This window comes from Musca domestica, unplaced genomic scaffold (assembly GCF_030504385.1).
Source record: "Musca domestica strain aabys unplaced genomic scaffold, Musca_domestica.polishedcontigs.V.1.1 1, whole genome shotgun sequence".
NCBI lineage: Eukaryota > Metazoa > Arthropoda > Insecta > Diptera > Muscidae > Musca > Musca domestica.
This window is the reverse complement of record NW_026712114.1, coordinates 32923815-32940930: the sequence shown is the minus strand read 5'-3', so window position 1 is coordinate 32940930 and position 17116 is coordinate 32923815. Positions and strand designations below refer to the sequence as shown.

The 17116-nt window shown below is 36.4% G+C and overlaps 1 protein-coding gene across 2 annotated transcripts in view; it reads left to right on the top strand.

Moving 5' to 3' along the window:
* LOC101896361 (dopamine receptor 1) overlaps window positions 1-14125 on the top strand; it is a 301976-nt gene extending 287851 nt beyond the window's left edge. For both annotated transcript variants that reach the window (XM_059121808.1, XM_059121803.1), the window contains exon 8: window positions 13009-14125. In XM_059121808.1, the coding sequence (XP_058977791.1) occupies window positions 13009-13549 (541 nt within the window). In that variant the 3' untranslated portion in view covers window positions 13550-14125. The remainder of the gene's footprint in view (window positions 1-13008) is intronic.
* Window positions 14126-17116: the final 2991 nt, after the last annotated feature.

Below are 17116 nucleotides of genomic sequence, written 5' to 3'. Positions count from 1 at the left end.
CCGTAATTTGTTGTTTATTAAGGCGTTGACGTGTATAAACTTTTTCCAACGAACACACACTCACACAGATCATTTTCTCCTCTATGACTGGCACTTGCCAATAAACAACAGGCAAAACAAAAAAAACAAAATTGATGATAACTTTGTCCCTGAAGAATGGACACACAACGGCCATGATTTAAGAGCTTCCTGTGGATGGTGTTAAAGTTTTATTGAATAAAAAGTGAGAAGAGATGGAGCGAGAGAGAAAATATCTCAAAGGCAAAGTTGTAATAGTTGTGGTTTACCAGAGTATTTATGTGTTGCTATTCTATATTCTTATATTTCCTTGCTGATTATTGGACAGGAAATCGCTGAGAACTGCCAGGAGGAACGTTTTGGACGGAAATCGATAAGACATTCATTTAATGTAAGTGACACTTATTGAAAGACATTAAATAATTTCAATAATGAAAGATATTTAGTCGGATTATGGCGAACATAAAATATGACAAAAGATAAGAAGCCATTTTATTCTTTAACTTCAATAAACGGGAATTACTGCTTCGGGAGGAAATATATTTTTTTAAACAAATAAAGATTATTGCTCTTATATTGCAACTAAAATATTTTGAAAAAATCACAATAAATGCCACTAATGATATTATGTTTATTTAAAACTATGCTTTAAAATTTTTATAATTGTTCAAAAATATTTCCAGAAAATTTCAAAAGTATTGTTCCATCAGTTCTTCGAAGGACCCTCTAAACATCTTTTCATTGAAAATCACGATTGTTGCTCTGTTTGTCTCCTAAATTTGTTTAAACTCCATAGACATCTTATAGACCTCGTTTCATGCAATGACAGCCTTCAAAAAAATATTACTAACTTTTTTGCTCTAATAGTCTTCCGAAAAATGTTCTCAAAAAAAAACCAAAATGATTGTTTTGACAATTCCGTTTGTAACTCATCGAAATAATTAGACCCAGACCCCAATTAGACCCAGCAAAGTGTATATATTCTTGATCAGCGTAAAATTCTGCCCGTCTGTTGTAATCACGCTACAGCCAAAACGAATTAAGATAGGAAGCTAATTTTGCACAGATCTGTATTTTGTCTGCAGGCTGCTTAAATTCGAAGATGGGCTATATTGGTCCATGATATGGTATATCCCCTATATAACGGTACCGCCCGATGTTCGGTATTTTGATGATTTTAGCCACATTTTTCAACGTAATTCAAACAAGGAGTTCTTTGTGAGTACTTTTTCCGCTGGAAGATAATTATCTATATGGGCCCTATATAACGGTACCCCCTATATTCGGTATTTAGCTACATTTTTTCAATGGAATTGTCTGAAAATTCTCACAAGAAGTTCCTTGTGAGTACTTTATCCCCTAGAAGGGAATTGTCTAAATAGATTCACGATATCGTATAGCCCCCACTTAAAGTTACCCCACTATATTCGGTATTTTGATGATTTTAGCTAAATTTTTTCATTGGAATTATCTGAAAATTCTGACAAGAAGTTCCTTGTGAGTACTTTATCCCCTAGAAGGGAATTGTCTAAATAGATCCACGAGGATCTACCCCCTATGATTTCAGCCAAATTTTTCAATGGAATTGTCTTAAAATCCACAAAAGGAGTGCCTTGTGAGTACATTTCCCCCTGGAAGATAATTGTCTATATAGGTCCACGATATCATATATCCCCTATATAATTGTCTAATAGATCAACGATATCGTATAACCCTTATTTAAAGGTACCCCCGAAATAATCTTACAAAAATCATCAAGTATTTTTAGAAAAATCCAGGAAATTTTTATAAATATTTTTGAAACATCCACGATTATTACTTTTATAACCCTTTACAACATATTCTTACGAAAAATGCCGGATAGTCCCTAGAAAGTATTCTAGGAAAAAAATCTCCATTACTGGCTGATAGTCCTATAGGAAATATTCATAGAAAAATCCACTTTAGTCCGTAGAAAAATCCCGGATAATTCTTAGAAAATATTCTGAAAAAAATCCACGATTATATAGTCCATTAGAAATTATGCTCAAACAATCCAAGGTGTTTCCTCTGGTAGACTCCTAAAATTAAAATATTATAAGAAAATCCGCAACAGTTCTTAAAAAATATACTCATTTAAAAAGGACTATAATTAATTAATAGTACTTTAGAAAATATTGTTTAAAAAAGTTGACGAAGACTACCAGCAACAGTTCTTGGAAAAATTGTTCTAAAAAATCCACGAAAGTCCTCAAAACATATTCTGAGAAAAATCCACTATGGTCCTTAGAAAGTATTCTTAAAAAATCTCGATTACTGCCTGATGGTCTTTTAGCAAACATTCATCCACGATTATTGCTCTTGTGATCCTTTGGAAAGTATTCTTCGAAAATTTTGCAATATTCCTTCAGAAAATATTCTCAAAACAAACTAACTCTCATTGCTTGGTAGTCCCATAAAAAAAAATTCTCTAACAAAAATGCACAATCACAGCTTAATAGTCCTTTAGAAATTATTGATAGAAAAATTCACGATACAGGATGAGATGAAAAAACTACAACCAGACTGCTGGTACTCCAACATTTAAATGTGAATAAATCTTTTGTGTCTCGCACAATAGCTCGTTACCGTGATACCGACGTCAAGGAAGTGGACGGAAGAAAACAACAACATTAGCACAAATGGTTCGAAAAGTAAAGAATGATTTGATCGAAACCCGCGTCGCAATGGCCGAAAAATGGCTCGTGAGCTGAATATATCGCAATATTCCATTCGGCAAATATTCGTTGCTAAGCAGTTTGTAGACACACAAAATTATTGTATTTACTTGCCAAAGAGGTCAGCTGAAAATGTGCACGTTCGGTTGGCCACCAGAACTCAAGCGCCGGCCATGGTGATGGTGTGGGCCGCCATAACAGCCGATGGCCGCTCTCTGCACGTATTAATCGACCGTGGCATCAGAGCTGAATATTACCGCGAAAATATTCTGGAGGGTGTATTAAAGCCTTGGGCACGTAAACATTTTGGTGGCAGGCCTTGGATATTCTAACAGGACTCAGCCCCATGGCACTCAGCACGCGCCACCCAAGAATGGTTTCAAAATTGAGGTTCCTCGCTTCATTTCCAGCGCACAATGGCCACCAAAATGCCAAAGTGTCGATGACCTCAAGCATGCGCTTCGCCGGGAATGGGCCAAAATACCGCAGAGCAACAATCGGGCAGCGTGTTACGGTTTCATTGGCCTTTTGAAGGCCATAATTCGTGCCAATGATGACCGATTCGAACAAATCTTAACTTAATCTAAAATTTGATGCTATTTCCGACATTTTTTGCTTTCATTCAAAAAAAAAATAAAAAAATGTAAAAATTATGGCGTTTGACTTTGTTGCAGTTTTTTTGTATCTCTCCCTGTATATTCATTATCTTCCAATTTTTGTTAAACCTATTTGTGCTGACGAGAAAAGGTAGTTCATAAAAAATTGTGCACGGCAAAATTAACTTCTTTAAAAAAGAAAAAAGCTGTAAAATTCCTTTTTTTTTTTTCAACATAATATTTTCTTTTATTTCCCTCGTAATGGCTTTCCATTGAACCCGTTGATGAATTTCTTCCTAAAACGCCCAATTCTTTCCGAACTGTGTCATGTCATGACCATAAGGATTAAATCGTTTTACAATATAAGTGAATTCCTTGTGAAAAGAAAGCTTTGCCATTTCTTTGTTTGGCAGATGTTTGAACAAAGCAAACACAAAAAGGAAAGTAGAATAAAACCAAAGAAAATCCATGATTGATTAAAATTAATCTTTAAACCAAACGTGAGCAAAGGTCATTTTGTGATACGCTCTTCCCGAAGACACCCAGCGCTTGCAATCATCCTTAACCATTTTTTATTGGTTCTCTTTATTCCCTCGTATTTTGTGGTTGGCCGTTAGCCCAGGACGTTACTTGCATTTATGATCAGATGGAATTGTGTGTAGAGTGAAGAGTGCTCAAGAAGAACTAAGGGAAGAGGCAAAGATTACAGAAATGTATTATAAAATTTGTACAATAACCAAAGTTGGCGCAAAGCTGTAAAGTCAAAAGAGTATTGCAGGGGAGTTTAACACAAGCTTACAGTGATTATGTGAATGAATGTGAAAAAATGAAAAATGTTGGAAATCTTATGGTATTCCACACACCCTCACTTTATTAGAACACAAATTTGTATAGACAAATAAACGCCCATACTTTTTTAGAAATTCATGAAAGCGAAATTAATTATATCCGATAGAGGATTGTGGCTATTTTTAAATAGAATTTAAAGGGGTCTCAAAGACCAAGGCATCAAAAAATATGTTGATAACAAAATTGCTTTCTCTAATTGCTCTGACGGCTTCTAGATGTAAGACGGTCTGGAAACTTTTTTCGTCAAAGGGTAAGTGTTTTCTTGTTTCTGGGACTCGTAATGGCATCTTGTTGAAATTAAACGATGTCCATATTATCTGTGTCAATCCATGAAACGGGCAGGTGACATTTATCTCCCTTAACTCTCTCTCTCTCTCTCTCTTAATATCTGGACAACCAGATCAACACCAACCATAAAAATCATTAATCACCTTTAAATATCGTTGTTGATCCTCAATTTTGAAAATGGGAGGCCTACCCGCAACAAACCGTCAAACAATAACTCTTGGGTTTTTCGAACTGCAGACGCAACAATTTAGCTTGTTGACGTAGACAGCGAAGTAGAAATGGGTCTCGTCACAGTTGTTGATAATTGTCCGGATTGAGTTCCTGTCTTAATTGAAATTCATAAAATTGTATACATTTTTATACCCCCATAACAAAACTGCAACAAAGTCAATTTTATTGAATGAAAGCAAAACAAAATGAAGGAAATAGCATGACATTTTAGAATAAGTTTAGATTTGTTCGAATTGGTCATCTTTGTCACGAATTATGGCCTTTAAACGGCCAATATAACCGTCACACGCTGCCCGAATGTTGCCCTGCGGTATTTTGGCCAATTCCCGGCGAAGCGCTTGAGGTGATCGACTCTTTGGTATTTTTATACCCTCCACCTTGGACAGGAGGGTATATTAACTTTGTCATTTCGTTTGTAACATCCTTAAATATTCGTCGTAGACCCCATAAAGTACATATATTCATAATCAGGATAAAAGATTTAACGATGTCCGTCTGTCCGTCTGTCTGTTAAAATCACGATACAGCCCACATTATTTGACGTAGAACGCCAAAATCAGAGCAATTTGTATTGGGTTAAAAAACCAAAATGATTGTTTTGACAATTCCGTTTGTAACTCATCGAAATAATTTTAGACCCAGCAAAGTGTATATATTCTTGATCAGCGTAAAATTCTGCCCGTCTGCTGTAATCACGCTATGGTCAAAACGAATTAAGATAGGAAGCTAATTTTGCACAAATCTGTCTTTTGTCTGCATGCTGCTTAAATTCGAAGATGGGCTATATCGGTCCACGATATGGTATAGCCCCCATATAACGGTACCGCCCGATGTTCGGTATTTTGATGATTTTAGTCACATTTCTCAACGTAATTGTCTGAAAATCCACACAAGGAGTTCTTTGTGAGTACTTTTTCCCCTGGAAGATAATTATCTATACGGGTCCACGATAAAGTATAGCCCCTTCGATTCGATATTTTGATAATTCTAGCTAAATTTTTTCATTAGAATTATCTGAAAATTCTGACAAGAAGTTCCTTGTGAGTACTTTATCCCCTAGAAGGGAATTGTCTAAATAGATCCACGAGGATCTACCCCCTATGATTTCAGCCAAATTTTTCAATGGAATTGTCTTAAAATCCACAAAAGGAGTCCCTTGTGAGTATATTTCCCCCTGGAAGATAATTGTCTATATAGGTCCACGATATCATATATCCCCTATATAATTGTCTAATAGATCAACGATATCGTATAACCCTTATTTAAAGGTACCCCCGAAATAATCTTACAAAAATCATCAAGTATTTTTAAAAAAATCCAGGAATTTTTTATAAATATTTTTGAAAAATCCACGATTATTACTTTTATAATCCTTTACAACGCATTCTTACGAAAAATGCCGAATAGTCCTTAGAAAGTATTCTGGGAAAAAAATCTCTATTATTGGCTGATAGTCCTATAGGAATTATTCATAGAAAAATCCACTGTAGTCCGTAGAAAAATCCCGGATAATTCTTAGAAAATATTCTGAAAAAAAAAATCCACCATTATATAGTTCATTAGAAATCATGCTCGAAAAATCCTCGGTGTTTGCTCTGGTAGACTCCTAAAATTAAAATTTTGTAAGAAAATCCGCAACAGTCCTTAAAAAATATGCTCATTTGAAAAAGACTATAATTACTTACTAGTACTTTAGAAAATATTTTTTAAAAAAGTTGACGAAGACTACCAGCAACAGTTCTTGGGAAAACTTTCCTAGAAAAATCCACGAAAGGCCTCAAAACATATTCTGAAAATCCGCAACAGTTCTTAAAAAAATATACCCATTTAAAAAAGACTATAATTAATTAATAGTATTTTAGAAAATATTGCTTAAAAAAAGTTGACGAAGACTACCAGCAACAGTTCTTGGGAAAATTGTCCCAAAAAATCCACGAAAGTCCTCAAAACATATTCTGAAAATCCGCAACAGTTCTTAAAAAATATACTCATTTAAAAAGGTCTATAATTAATTAATAGTACTTTAGAAAATATTGTTTAAAAAAGTTGACGAAGACTACCAGCAACAGTTCTTGGAAAAATTGTTCTAAAAAATCCACGAAAGTCCTCAAAACATATTCTGAGAAAAATCCACTATGGTCCTTAGAAAGTATTCTTAAAAAATCTCGATTACTGCCTGATGGTCTTTTAGCAAACATTCATCCACGATTATTGCTCTTGTGATCCTTTGGAAAGTATTCTTCGAAAATTTTGCAATATTCCTTCAGAAAATATTCTCAAAACAAACTAACTCTCATTGCTTGGTAGTCCCATAAAAAAAAAATTCTCTAACAAAATGCACAATCACAGCTTAATAGTCCTTTAGAAATTATTGATAGAAAATTCGCGATGCAGGATGAGATGAAAAAACTACAACCAACTTCAGACTGCTGGCACTCCAGCATTTAAATGTGAATAAATCTTTTGTGTCTCGTACCATAGCTAGTTACAGTGATACCGACGTCAAGGAAGTGGACGGAAGAAAACAACAACATCAGCACAAATGGTTCGGAAAGTAAAGAATGATTTGAACGAAACCCGCGTCGCAATGGCCGAAAAATGGCTCGTGAGCTGAATATATCGCAATATTCCATTCGGCAAATATTCGTTGCTAAGCAGTTTGTAGACACACAAAATGATTGTATTTACTTGCCAAAGAGGTCAGCTGAAAATGTGCACGTTCGGTTGGCCACCAGAACTCAAGCGCCGGCCATGGTGATGGTGTGGGCCGCCATAACAGCCGATGGCCGCTCTCTGCACGTATTAATCGACCGTGGCATCAGAGCTGAATATTACCGCGAAAATATTCTGGAGGGTGTATTAAAGCCTTGGGCACGTAAACATTTTGGTGGCAGGCCTTGGATATTCTAACAGGACTCAGCCCCATGGCACTCAGCACGCGCCACCCAAGAATGGTTTCAAAATTGAGGTTCCTCGCTTCATTTCCAGCGCACAATGGCCACCAAAATGCCAAAGTGTCGATGACCTCAAGCATGCGCTTCGCCGGGAATGGGCCAAAATACCGCAGAGCAACAATCGGGCAGCGTGTTACGGTTTCATTGGCCTTTTGAAGGCCATAATTCGTGCCAATGATGACCGATTCGAACAAATCTTAACTTAATCTAAAATTTGATGCTATTTCCGACATTTTTTGCTTTCATTCAAAAAAAAAATAAAAAAATGTAAAAATTATGGCGTTTGACTTTGTTGCAGTTTTTTTGTATCTCTCCCTGTATATTCATTATCTTCCAATTTTTGTTAAACCTATTTGTGCTGACGAGAAAAGGTAGTTCATAAAAAATTGTGCACGGCAAAATTAACTTCTTTAAAAAAGAAAAAAGCTGTAAAATTCCTTTTTTTTTTTTCAACATAATATTTTCTTTTATTTCCCTCGTAATGGCTTTCCATTGAACCCGTTGATGAATTTCTTCCTAAAACGCCCAATTCTTTCCGAACTGTGTCATGTCATGACCATAAGGATTAAATCGTTTTACAATATAAGTGAATTCCTTGTGAAAAGAAAGCTTTGCCATTTCTTTGTTTGGCAGATGTTTGAACAAAGCAAACACAAAAAGGAAAGTAGAATAAAACCAAAGAAAATCCATGATTGATTAAAATTAATCTTTAAACCAAACGTGAGCAAAGGTCATTTTGTGATACGCTCTACCCGAAGACACCCAGCGCTTGCAATCATCCTTAAACATTTTTTATTGGTTCTCTTTATTCCCTCGTATTTTGTGGTTGGCCGTTAGCCCAGGACGTTACTTGCATTTATGATCAGATGGAATTGTGTGTAGAGTGAAAAGTGCTCAAGAAGAACTAAGGGAAGAGGCAAAGATTACAGAAATGTATTATAAAATTTGTACAATAACCAAAGTTGGCGCAAAGCTGTAAAGTCAAAAGAGTATTGCAGGGGAGTTTAACACAAGCTTACAGTGATTATGTGAATGAATGTGAAAAAATGAAAAATGTTGGAAATCTTATGGTATTCCACACACCATTACTTTATTAGAACACAAATTGGTATAGACAAATAAACGCCAAAACTTTTTTAGAAACTCGTGAAAGCGAAATTAATTATATCCGATAGGGGATTGTGGCTATTTTTAAATAGAATTTAAAGGGGTCTCAAAGACCAAGGCATCAAAAAATATGTTGATAACAAAATTGCTTTCTCTAATTGCTCTGACGGCTTCTAGATGTAAGACGGTCTGGAAACTTTTTTCGTCAAAGGGTAAGTGTTTTCTTGTTTCTGGGACTCGTAATGGCATCTTGTTGAAATTAAACGATGTCCATATTATCTGTGTCAATCCATGAAACGGGCAGGTGACATTTATCTCCCTTAACTCTCTCTCTCTCTCTTAATATCTGGACAACCAGATCAACACCAACCATAAAAATCATTAATCACCTTTAAATATCGTTGTTGATCCTCAATTTTGAAAATGGGAGGCCTACCCGCAACAAACCGCCAAACAATAACTCTTGGGTTTTTCGAACTGCAGACGCAACAATTTAGCTTGTTGACGTAGACAGCGAAGTAGAAATGGGTCTCGTCACAGTTGTTGATAATTGTCCGGATTGAGTTCCTGTCTTAATTGAAATTCATAAAATTGTATACATTTTTATACCCCCATAACAAAACTGCAACAAAGTCAATTTTATTGAATGAAAGCAAAACAAAATGAAGGAAATAGCATGACATTTTAGAATAAGTTTAGATTTGTTCGAATTGGTCATCTTTGTCACGAATTATGGCCTTTAAACGGCCAATATAACCGTCACACGCTGCCCGAATGTTGCCCTGCGGTATTTTGGCCAATTCCCGGCGAAGCGCTTGAGGTGATCGACTCTTTGGTATTTTTATACCCTCCACCTTGGACAGGAGGGTATATTAACTTTGTCATTTCGTTTGTAACATCCTTAAATATTCGTCGTAGACCCCATAAAGTACATATATTCATAATCAGGATAAAAGATTTAACGATGTCCGTCTGTCTGTTAAAATCACGATACAGCCCACATTATTTGACGTAGAACGCCAAAATCAGAGCAATTTGTATTGGGTTGGTATTGAAAATGAGATATATCGGTCCACGTTCTGGCATAGTCCCCATATAACGGTACCTCCCGATATTCGGTATTTTGATGATTTACGCCACATTTTTTTACTGATTTGTTTGAAAATTGGTATATGTAGGTCATAACGGGTCCCTGTGCGTGTGGCAAAACATGGCATGTATAGGTTTACGTTAAAGGTACCTCCCGATATTCGGTATTTTGGTGATTTTTGACACATTTTTTCACGAATTTCTCTGAAAATTGGTAGTTGTAGATCATAATGGGTCCCAGTTCGTGTGGCGAGTCATTGAAATTATAGTTCCACGTTTTGGTATAGCCCCCATATATTGGTACCTCCCGGTATTCAGTAATTTGAAAATTGGTATTTCTAGGTCATAATGGGTTCTAGCTCCGGCCGAACTTAATGTTTTTTTACTTGTTTAGTGCCTACCTTGCTTTCCAAAACACTCCAGACACAATAGTCCAACGGATTGGAATCCGGAGATTTTGGTGGACATTGTGCGCTGGAAATGAAGCGAGGGCTTGGGTGGCGCGTGCTGAGTGCGATGCTGCTGAGTCCTGTTGGAATGTCCAAGGTCTGCGGCTAAAATGTTTGCTTGCCCAAGACTTTAATACACCCTCCAGAATATTTTCGCCATAATATTCGGCATTTATTCTGATGCCCCAGTCGATTAATACGAGCGGAGAGCGACTATCGCTGTTATAGCGGTCCACATCATCACCATGGCCGGCGCCTGATTTCTGGTGGCCAACCGAAGGTGCACATTTTCAGCTGACCTCTTTGGCAAGTAAACACGATTATTTTGTCTGTTTACGAACTGGTGGACAACGAATGTTTTCTCATCGGAGAAACCCAAATTCGGCAGTCCACCACTTTCGGCCATTTAAATGCTGGAGTGCTGGCTTTAATACACCCTCCATAATATTTTCGCGATAATATTCAGCATTTATTCTGATGTCACGGTAGATTAATAGGAGCGGAGAGCTGTGGAGTGCTGGCTTCAATATTTTCGCGATAATATTCTGCATTCAGAATAAATGCCACGGTCGATTAATAGGAGCGGAGAGCTGTGGAGTGCTGGCTTTAATACACCCTCCATAATATTTTCGCGATAATATTCAGCATTTATTCTGATGTCACGGTAGATTAATAGGAGCGGAGAGCTGTGGAGTGCTGGCTTTAATACACCCTCCATAATATTTTCGCGATAATATTCTGCATTCAGAATAAATGCCACGGTCGATTAATACGAACGGAGAGCGACTATCGCTGTTATGGCGACCCACATCATCACCGTGGCCGGCGCCTGAGTTCTGGTGGCCAACCGAAGGTGCACATTTTCAGCTGACCTCTTTGGCAAGTAAACACGATCTATTTGTCTGTTTACGAACTGGTGGACAACGAATGTTTTCTCATCGGAGAAAAACAAAATCGGCAATTCACCACTTTCGGCTATTTAAATGCTGGAGTTCTGTAACGATAGCCACTTGTGGTTTTCCAGCCAAATATAAAGAAATCTCAGTATCACGCTTGAATTCCATCACGAATAATTTTTTTTCTGGAAAATTCTCACGAAAATTCTTTTGTACGCTTGTAAACAATACAATAAGCTGTCACTGGAATAATTTTAACAGCTGCCGGCCCAGTGGCTTCGAAATGGCAGCAGTCTGAAGTTGGTTGTAGTTTTTTCATCTCATCCTGTATAGTGCGAGTTTTGACACATCCATCATACAGGGTTGCCCATATTCGTCGGACCCATCTGGCAACGCCATAACTTTTGACAGAGATGTCACATCGCTTAATGACATACCGCGTTTGAAGCGTCAGTCCAAGCAGATTTTTACCATGAACCAATACACGCCACGCGAGCGCTCTGAAATAGTTGAAATTTACATTCAACAGAAAAAGTCAATTGTGAAAACTCAACGTGCTTTTAAAACATTAAAAAAATGTGAGAAGTGCGCCTTCTAAGAACACCATTAAGCGTTTATATGAAAAATTTTCGACTGGTAAGGCTCTTTCTAATCCGAAGAGGCCATTTAAAAGTCGACCAAGGCGATCGGTCGAGAATATCGCTGCCGTACGAGCCAGTGTTGAGACGTCCCCAAGAACATCCCAAAAACGCCGTTCTCAGCAGTTGGGCATGGCTCGGTCCACTTTATAACGGATTATACGCATTGATTTGCATTTGTTCCGTACAAAATTCAATTGACGCAAAGAATGTTGCCTGCGGACAAGCCTCGTCGATTGAAATGGGCCCAAAGGGCCCAAAGGTCCGTCGAATATGGGCAACCCTGTACACTCATTTATTAACCCTCATCTCAAGTTTAAGAGTTCTAGCTGTACTGGCTCCTAAAATACCAGGGGTAGCATATTTAGTATCTTTTAGTACTTTTCGTATCGTTCTAGTACGAATTTCCAAAAACGGAACGTTTTGTGATATTCGGACCTAAGTTCATATCTGAATACATATTTCATCTGTCCTGTGATAGACGAAGTTAATAGATTGTTATGAGAGTTATAACTTTTCAAAACATTTAATCTTTGCGGGTGAAGTACAGCAAGGAGTGGACCGAATTCGATCTGAGTTTGATCCAAATATTACCATGCACCAAGTTTGGACCAGATCGAAATCTTGAGAATTGTCGTGCGTACAGACAGAACACACTACACAGACGAACGGACATCGGTAGATCGATTCCAAATGTCCTGTAATGGATTTCGTCCAAAGAGACCTAGGATCTAAATCTTCCGATGATCTTCAAATGTTATTGTAGCTTTATCTCACACTTACAGAGAATTTTTCTATAACCAAAATATTATTAAATTAGAGAGTTGCTTCATTTTGAAAGAGAGTGTAAGAAACAAGTTTTTTCACACATTGTTACACAATTCGAAGTTGAATGGATTCCGGGTGGTGGTTGAAAACATTTTAACAAGCAAAATGCTGCGCATTGTATTGAAAATCCGGGAAATCAAAGCAAATTGCCATCTTGTTCGTTTTTTTTTCTGAAATAACAGCATTGTTTCTAGGAATCTGTCAAAAACTTTAGTCTTCATTTCTTGATAGACATTGGTTCCTTTTGGAGTTTTTTTTTTTTTTTTTTTTTTTTTTTGTTTTCCGTTTAACAAATACAACCTTTTTTAGAGATTCTGTTTTTATTAGAGATTTCTAACTTTTTCGTATTTTGTTTTTATTACTTTCTAGCCTCTACTGTTATGCCCAGAAGCACGTGAAATCCATCAAAGCTGTTACCCGGCCTGGCGAAGTGGCCGAAAAGCAACGTTACAAAAGTATACGACGAACTAAACCACCAGAGAAGAAAAAATTCAAAGTCCGCAATCTGAATCACAGCTCACCCTATCATGTGTCGGACCACAAGGCCGCCGTTACGGTGGGTGTTATAATGGGTGTGTTCCTTATCTGCTGGGTGCCGTTCTTTTGTGTGAATATTGTGGCGGCCTTCTGCAAAACGTGCATAGGTGGTCAAACCTTTAAGATACTCTCATGGTTGGGTTACTCCAATTCCGCATTTAATCCCATTATCTATTCAATCTTCAATAAAGAGTTTCGTGATGCATTCAAACGAATTCTGACCACACGAAATCCCTGGTGTTGCAATCAGGACATTGGCAACATACATCCCCGCAACAGTGATCGTTTTGTAACGGATTATGCGGCCAAACATGTTGTGGCCATGAATTCGGGACGATCTTCGGCGGAATTGGAACAGGTGTCTGCAATATGACCAAAACGCAATAGTAGCAATGCTAGTCATGAGTATTCGACAACATTGGCGTGTTGCGTGTCGAGAGCATCGGATGCGGCCTCGTTGACGATAACACCATATGGACCCTGAGATTCGGTGACAGTGGCGTCTGCAACAATTGTCGTAGAGTCACTGGATAGAGGCAACAAGTATGGTGATAATAAACAAATGGAAACAGTATTGGTTTAGAAAAAAAAAAAAGAAAACTATTAAAAAGTAGTCATAAGACAACAACAAAGAACGACAACTACAACAACCACAAAATGAATCTTACGGAAAAGACAGGATATCATGGAAACAGAGCAATAGCAACATATTCATCATCCATATCACAAACACTCTCTCTCACTTCATATCATCTTCGTCCTCATAAGATATCTTCGAACTAAAGGAGAATAGTTTTCAAGGTCTTCACACAACCACAAGAACATCAACAACAACCACGTTAAGTAACTGGATTACAGGGTGAGCGTTAAACAAATCATTTCCTTACATGATATAATACATACGTATATGTATAAGTAGTTAATTAATTTAAACAATACACATATATATATATATATATATATATATATATATATATATATATATATATATATAAATGACAAAAATGGAAAAAGTAATTATTTTAAGGACGGAAAATGTAATAAAAACAAAATTTACCATATCCTTGATAAACTAATTCCAAATCCAATTAAAAAAAAATAATGATAAATATCCCCTCCCCTTCCCGCCCTCTCCTCTCCCATTTCTTCTTAAGTTCCTATCAAACCAAACCAAAGAAAAAAAGAACAAATTAGCAATACTCACTCAATTAATGTTAGCTTTAATCTAAGCATAGTCCTGACATCAAATTGTAAATGATTTAAGGAAAAGAAGTGGAATAAGAAAAAAACAAACGTAAAATTCATTCAGTCTCTATTTTTTGTATATACAAGCAATGTAAGATAATTAGTTTATTTGTATTTACCCCTTTCGGATGTGTATGTTTAGTGTTGCCAATTTTGTACTGTTTCCCATTTTCTAATAGACATGGGTTAGTGAGTCTTTCGTATTGGGGACGGGTTGTTTGGATATCAAACCCATATTGAAAAAAGCAGGCGGCTGCTCGTGTACCTTAAAATGTATTATATATCCGAAAACTAATTAGGACGCTACTAGAAATATTGCCAAGACGACCTACGATTGTATTTTCAAGATTTTTATATGAATGTATCGAAGCGTTTTTAATTCGTTGAAGCATGTCTTGATATTTTTTCCGCTGTGCCTTTTGTGCAGGGAATAGTCTCATACATCTGTTTGCCATTTCTGTAGTTATTTTTTAGGATGACATGGTTTTTTTATCAAATCTATAGAGATTTTTTATACGTATTTTTTGTCAAAATTTTCAAATTCATTCAAAATTTTTTACGCCAAAAATGTAGTTAGAAAATTCCAGATATTGTTCTCACGGACAAGAGATTTATATTTGCTGTGATTGAGAGCCTGCTTTTAATTTTTATGCGAGCCTTGTCAAATAGACATAATTCAATTTCAAATATGCCGGTTGAACAATTATTTCTGTAACAACATGTATTTTTGAAAACAATTTAAACTTTTAAACCCGAGTTTCCAATTGCTAGAACCATTTTTTAATCCGGTAATAAAATGCGATTGAAGCTATATTTACACCACAATGAAAACTGTCATAATATTGAAAAGTATCCGACATTTACCATTTCAATAACATGAATATTCTCTCATAGCTTAAATGTACGATTTATTTATCCTTACGTCACAATATATTTTCTATAGCACTTATATCTTCAAAAATGTCATGAAATATAATAAACAAGCAAAAAGCGTCAAGTCCGGCTCGGTCGTATTTTAATGCATGGAGGGTATTAAGGAGGGTAAATTAAGTTCGTCATTCCGTTTGTAACTCCTCGAAATAATAATTTTAGACCCAACAAAGTGTGTATATTCATGATCAGCGTAAAATTCTAAGACGAGTCCGTCCGTCTGTTGTAATCACGCTACAGTCAAAACGAATTAAGATAGGAAGCTAAAATTTTGCACAGATCTGTCTTTTGTCTGCAGGCAGGTCAAGTTCGAAGATAAGCTATGTCGGTCCATAGCCCCCATATTACGGTACCCCCTATATTCGGCCTTAAACAAAAGCAAGGAAATCTATATTTCCTTTCTACCCTGAAAGCTATTAATAGAAGTGAAAAATTTAGTTATTAGATTAAATTAAGGTATGATTTTCAGTTATCCTTAACCACATAACACAATACCAAAAACTCATATCGAAACCAAACCCCAAGTCCTAACACCAACATGCAAATTCAATTAGATATGTGAATCCAATCAATCTCACACATACATATGTATGTTCGGTATTTTGATGAATTTAGCCACATTTTTCAATGGCATTGTGTGAAATTCTACACAAGGAGTTCTTTACCCCTGAAATATAATTGCCTATATAGGTTCACGATATCATCATATATCCCCCATAAAACTGTACCTCCCAATATTCGGTATTTTGGTAATTTAAGCCTAATTTAGCAGTTTTTGGTCCAAAGAGGAAAACACCATTAAACAATTTTGTTTACCAGAGCAATTGTTCCTTTTAAAGGTTAACACTTTTAGATTTCGTTATTTATACCCTACAGGGTATTATGTCTTTGTGCATTGGTTTGTAACAGACAAAAGGAAACGAGATAGACCCATAGTTCCTTTTGATGATCTGCATAGAATCACATTCTGAGTCGATTTATGCATGTCCGTCCGTCTGTCCGTCTGTCCATGTATTTTTGTAAACAAAGTACAGGTCGCATTTATTCCCCGATCCAGATGAAATTTTGCACAGATCATTTGTTTGGCCCAAGGACGAACCCTATTGAGATAATCGGTAAAAATTTAAATATAGCTCCCATATATATCTTCGTCCGATTTGCCTTTTATTGTGCACCAAACGTGTAATATCAGCCCGAATTGTATGGAATTTTGCACGTACGATCAGATTGGACCTGAAAATAAGTATGCCAAACTTGATCAAATCGGTTCAGATATAGTTATAGCACCCATATATATTGTTCATCCGATTTGTTATTTCTGTCCTCCGCAGCCGTAATATGCAGTCCGTAACAACAATATTTGGGGAAATATATCAAATGCAGCTCAGAAATACCTTTGCTAAATTTTATCGAGATCGGTTCAGATTTGGATATAGCTCCCATATATAACTTCGTCCGACTTACATTTTATTGTGCACCAAATAATATTTCTAATATTTGCCCAAATGGGATGAAATTTGGCAAATACGGCCGAATTGAGTCTAGAAGGTAGTATGCCAAATTTGGTGAAGATCGGTTAAGATATGGCTCCCATATATATTGTTCATCCGATTTGTTGTATTTGTTATCCACAGCCGTAATATGCACTCCGTAACAACGATATTCAGGGAAATATATCAAATACAGCTCAGAAATATCTTTGCCAAAATTTTATCGAGATCGGTTCAGATTTGGATATAGCTCCCATATATATCTTTATCCGATT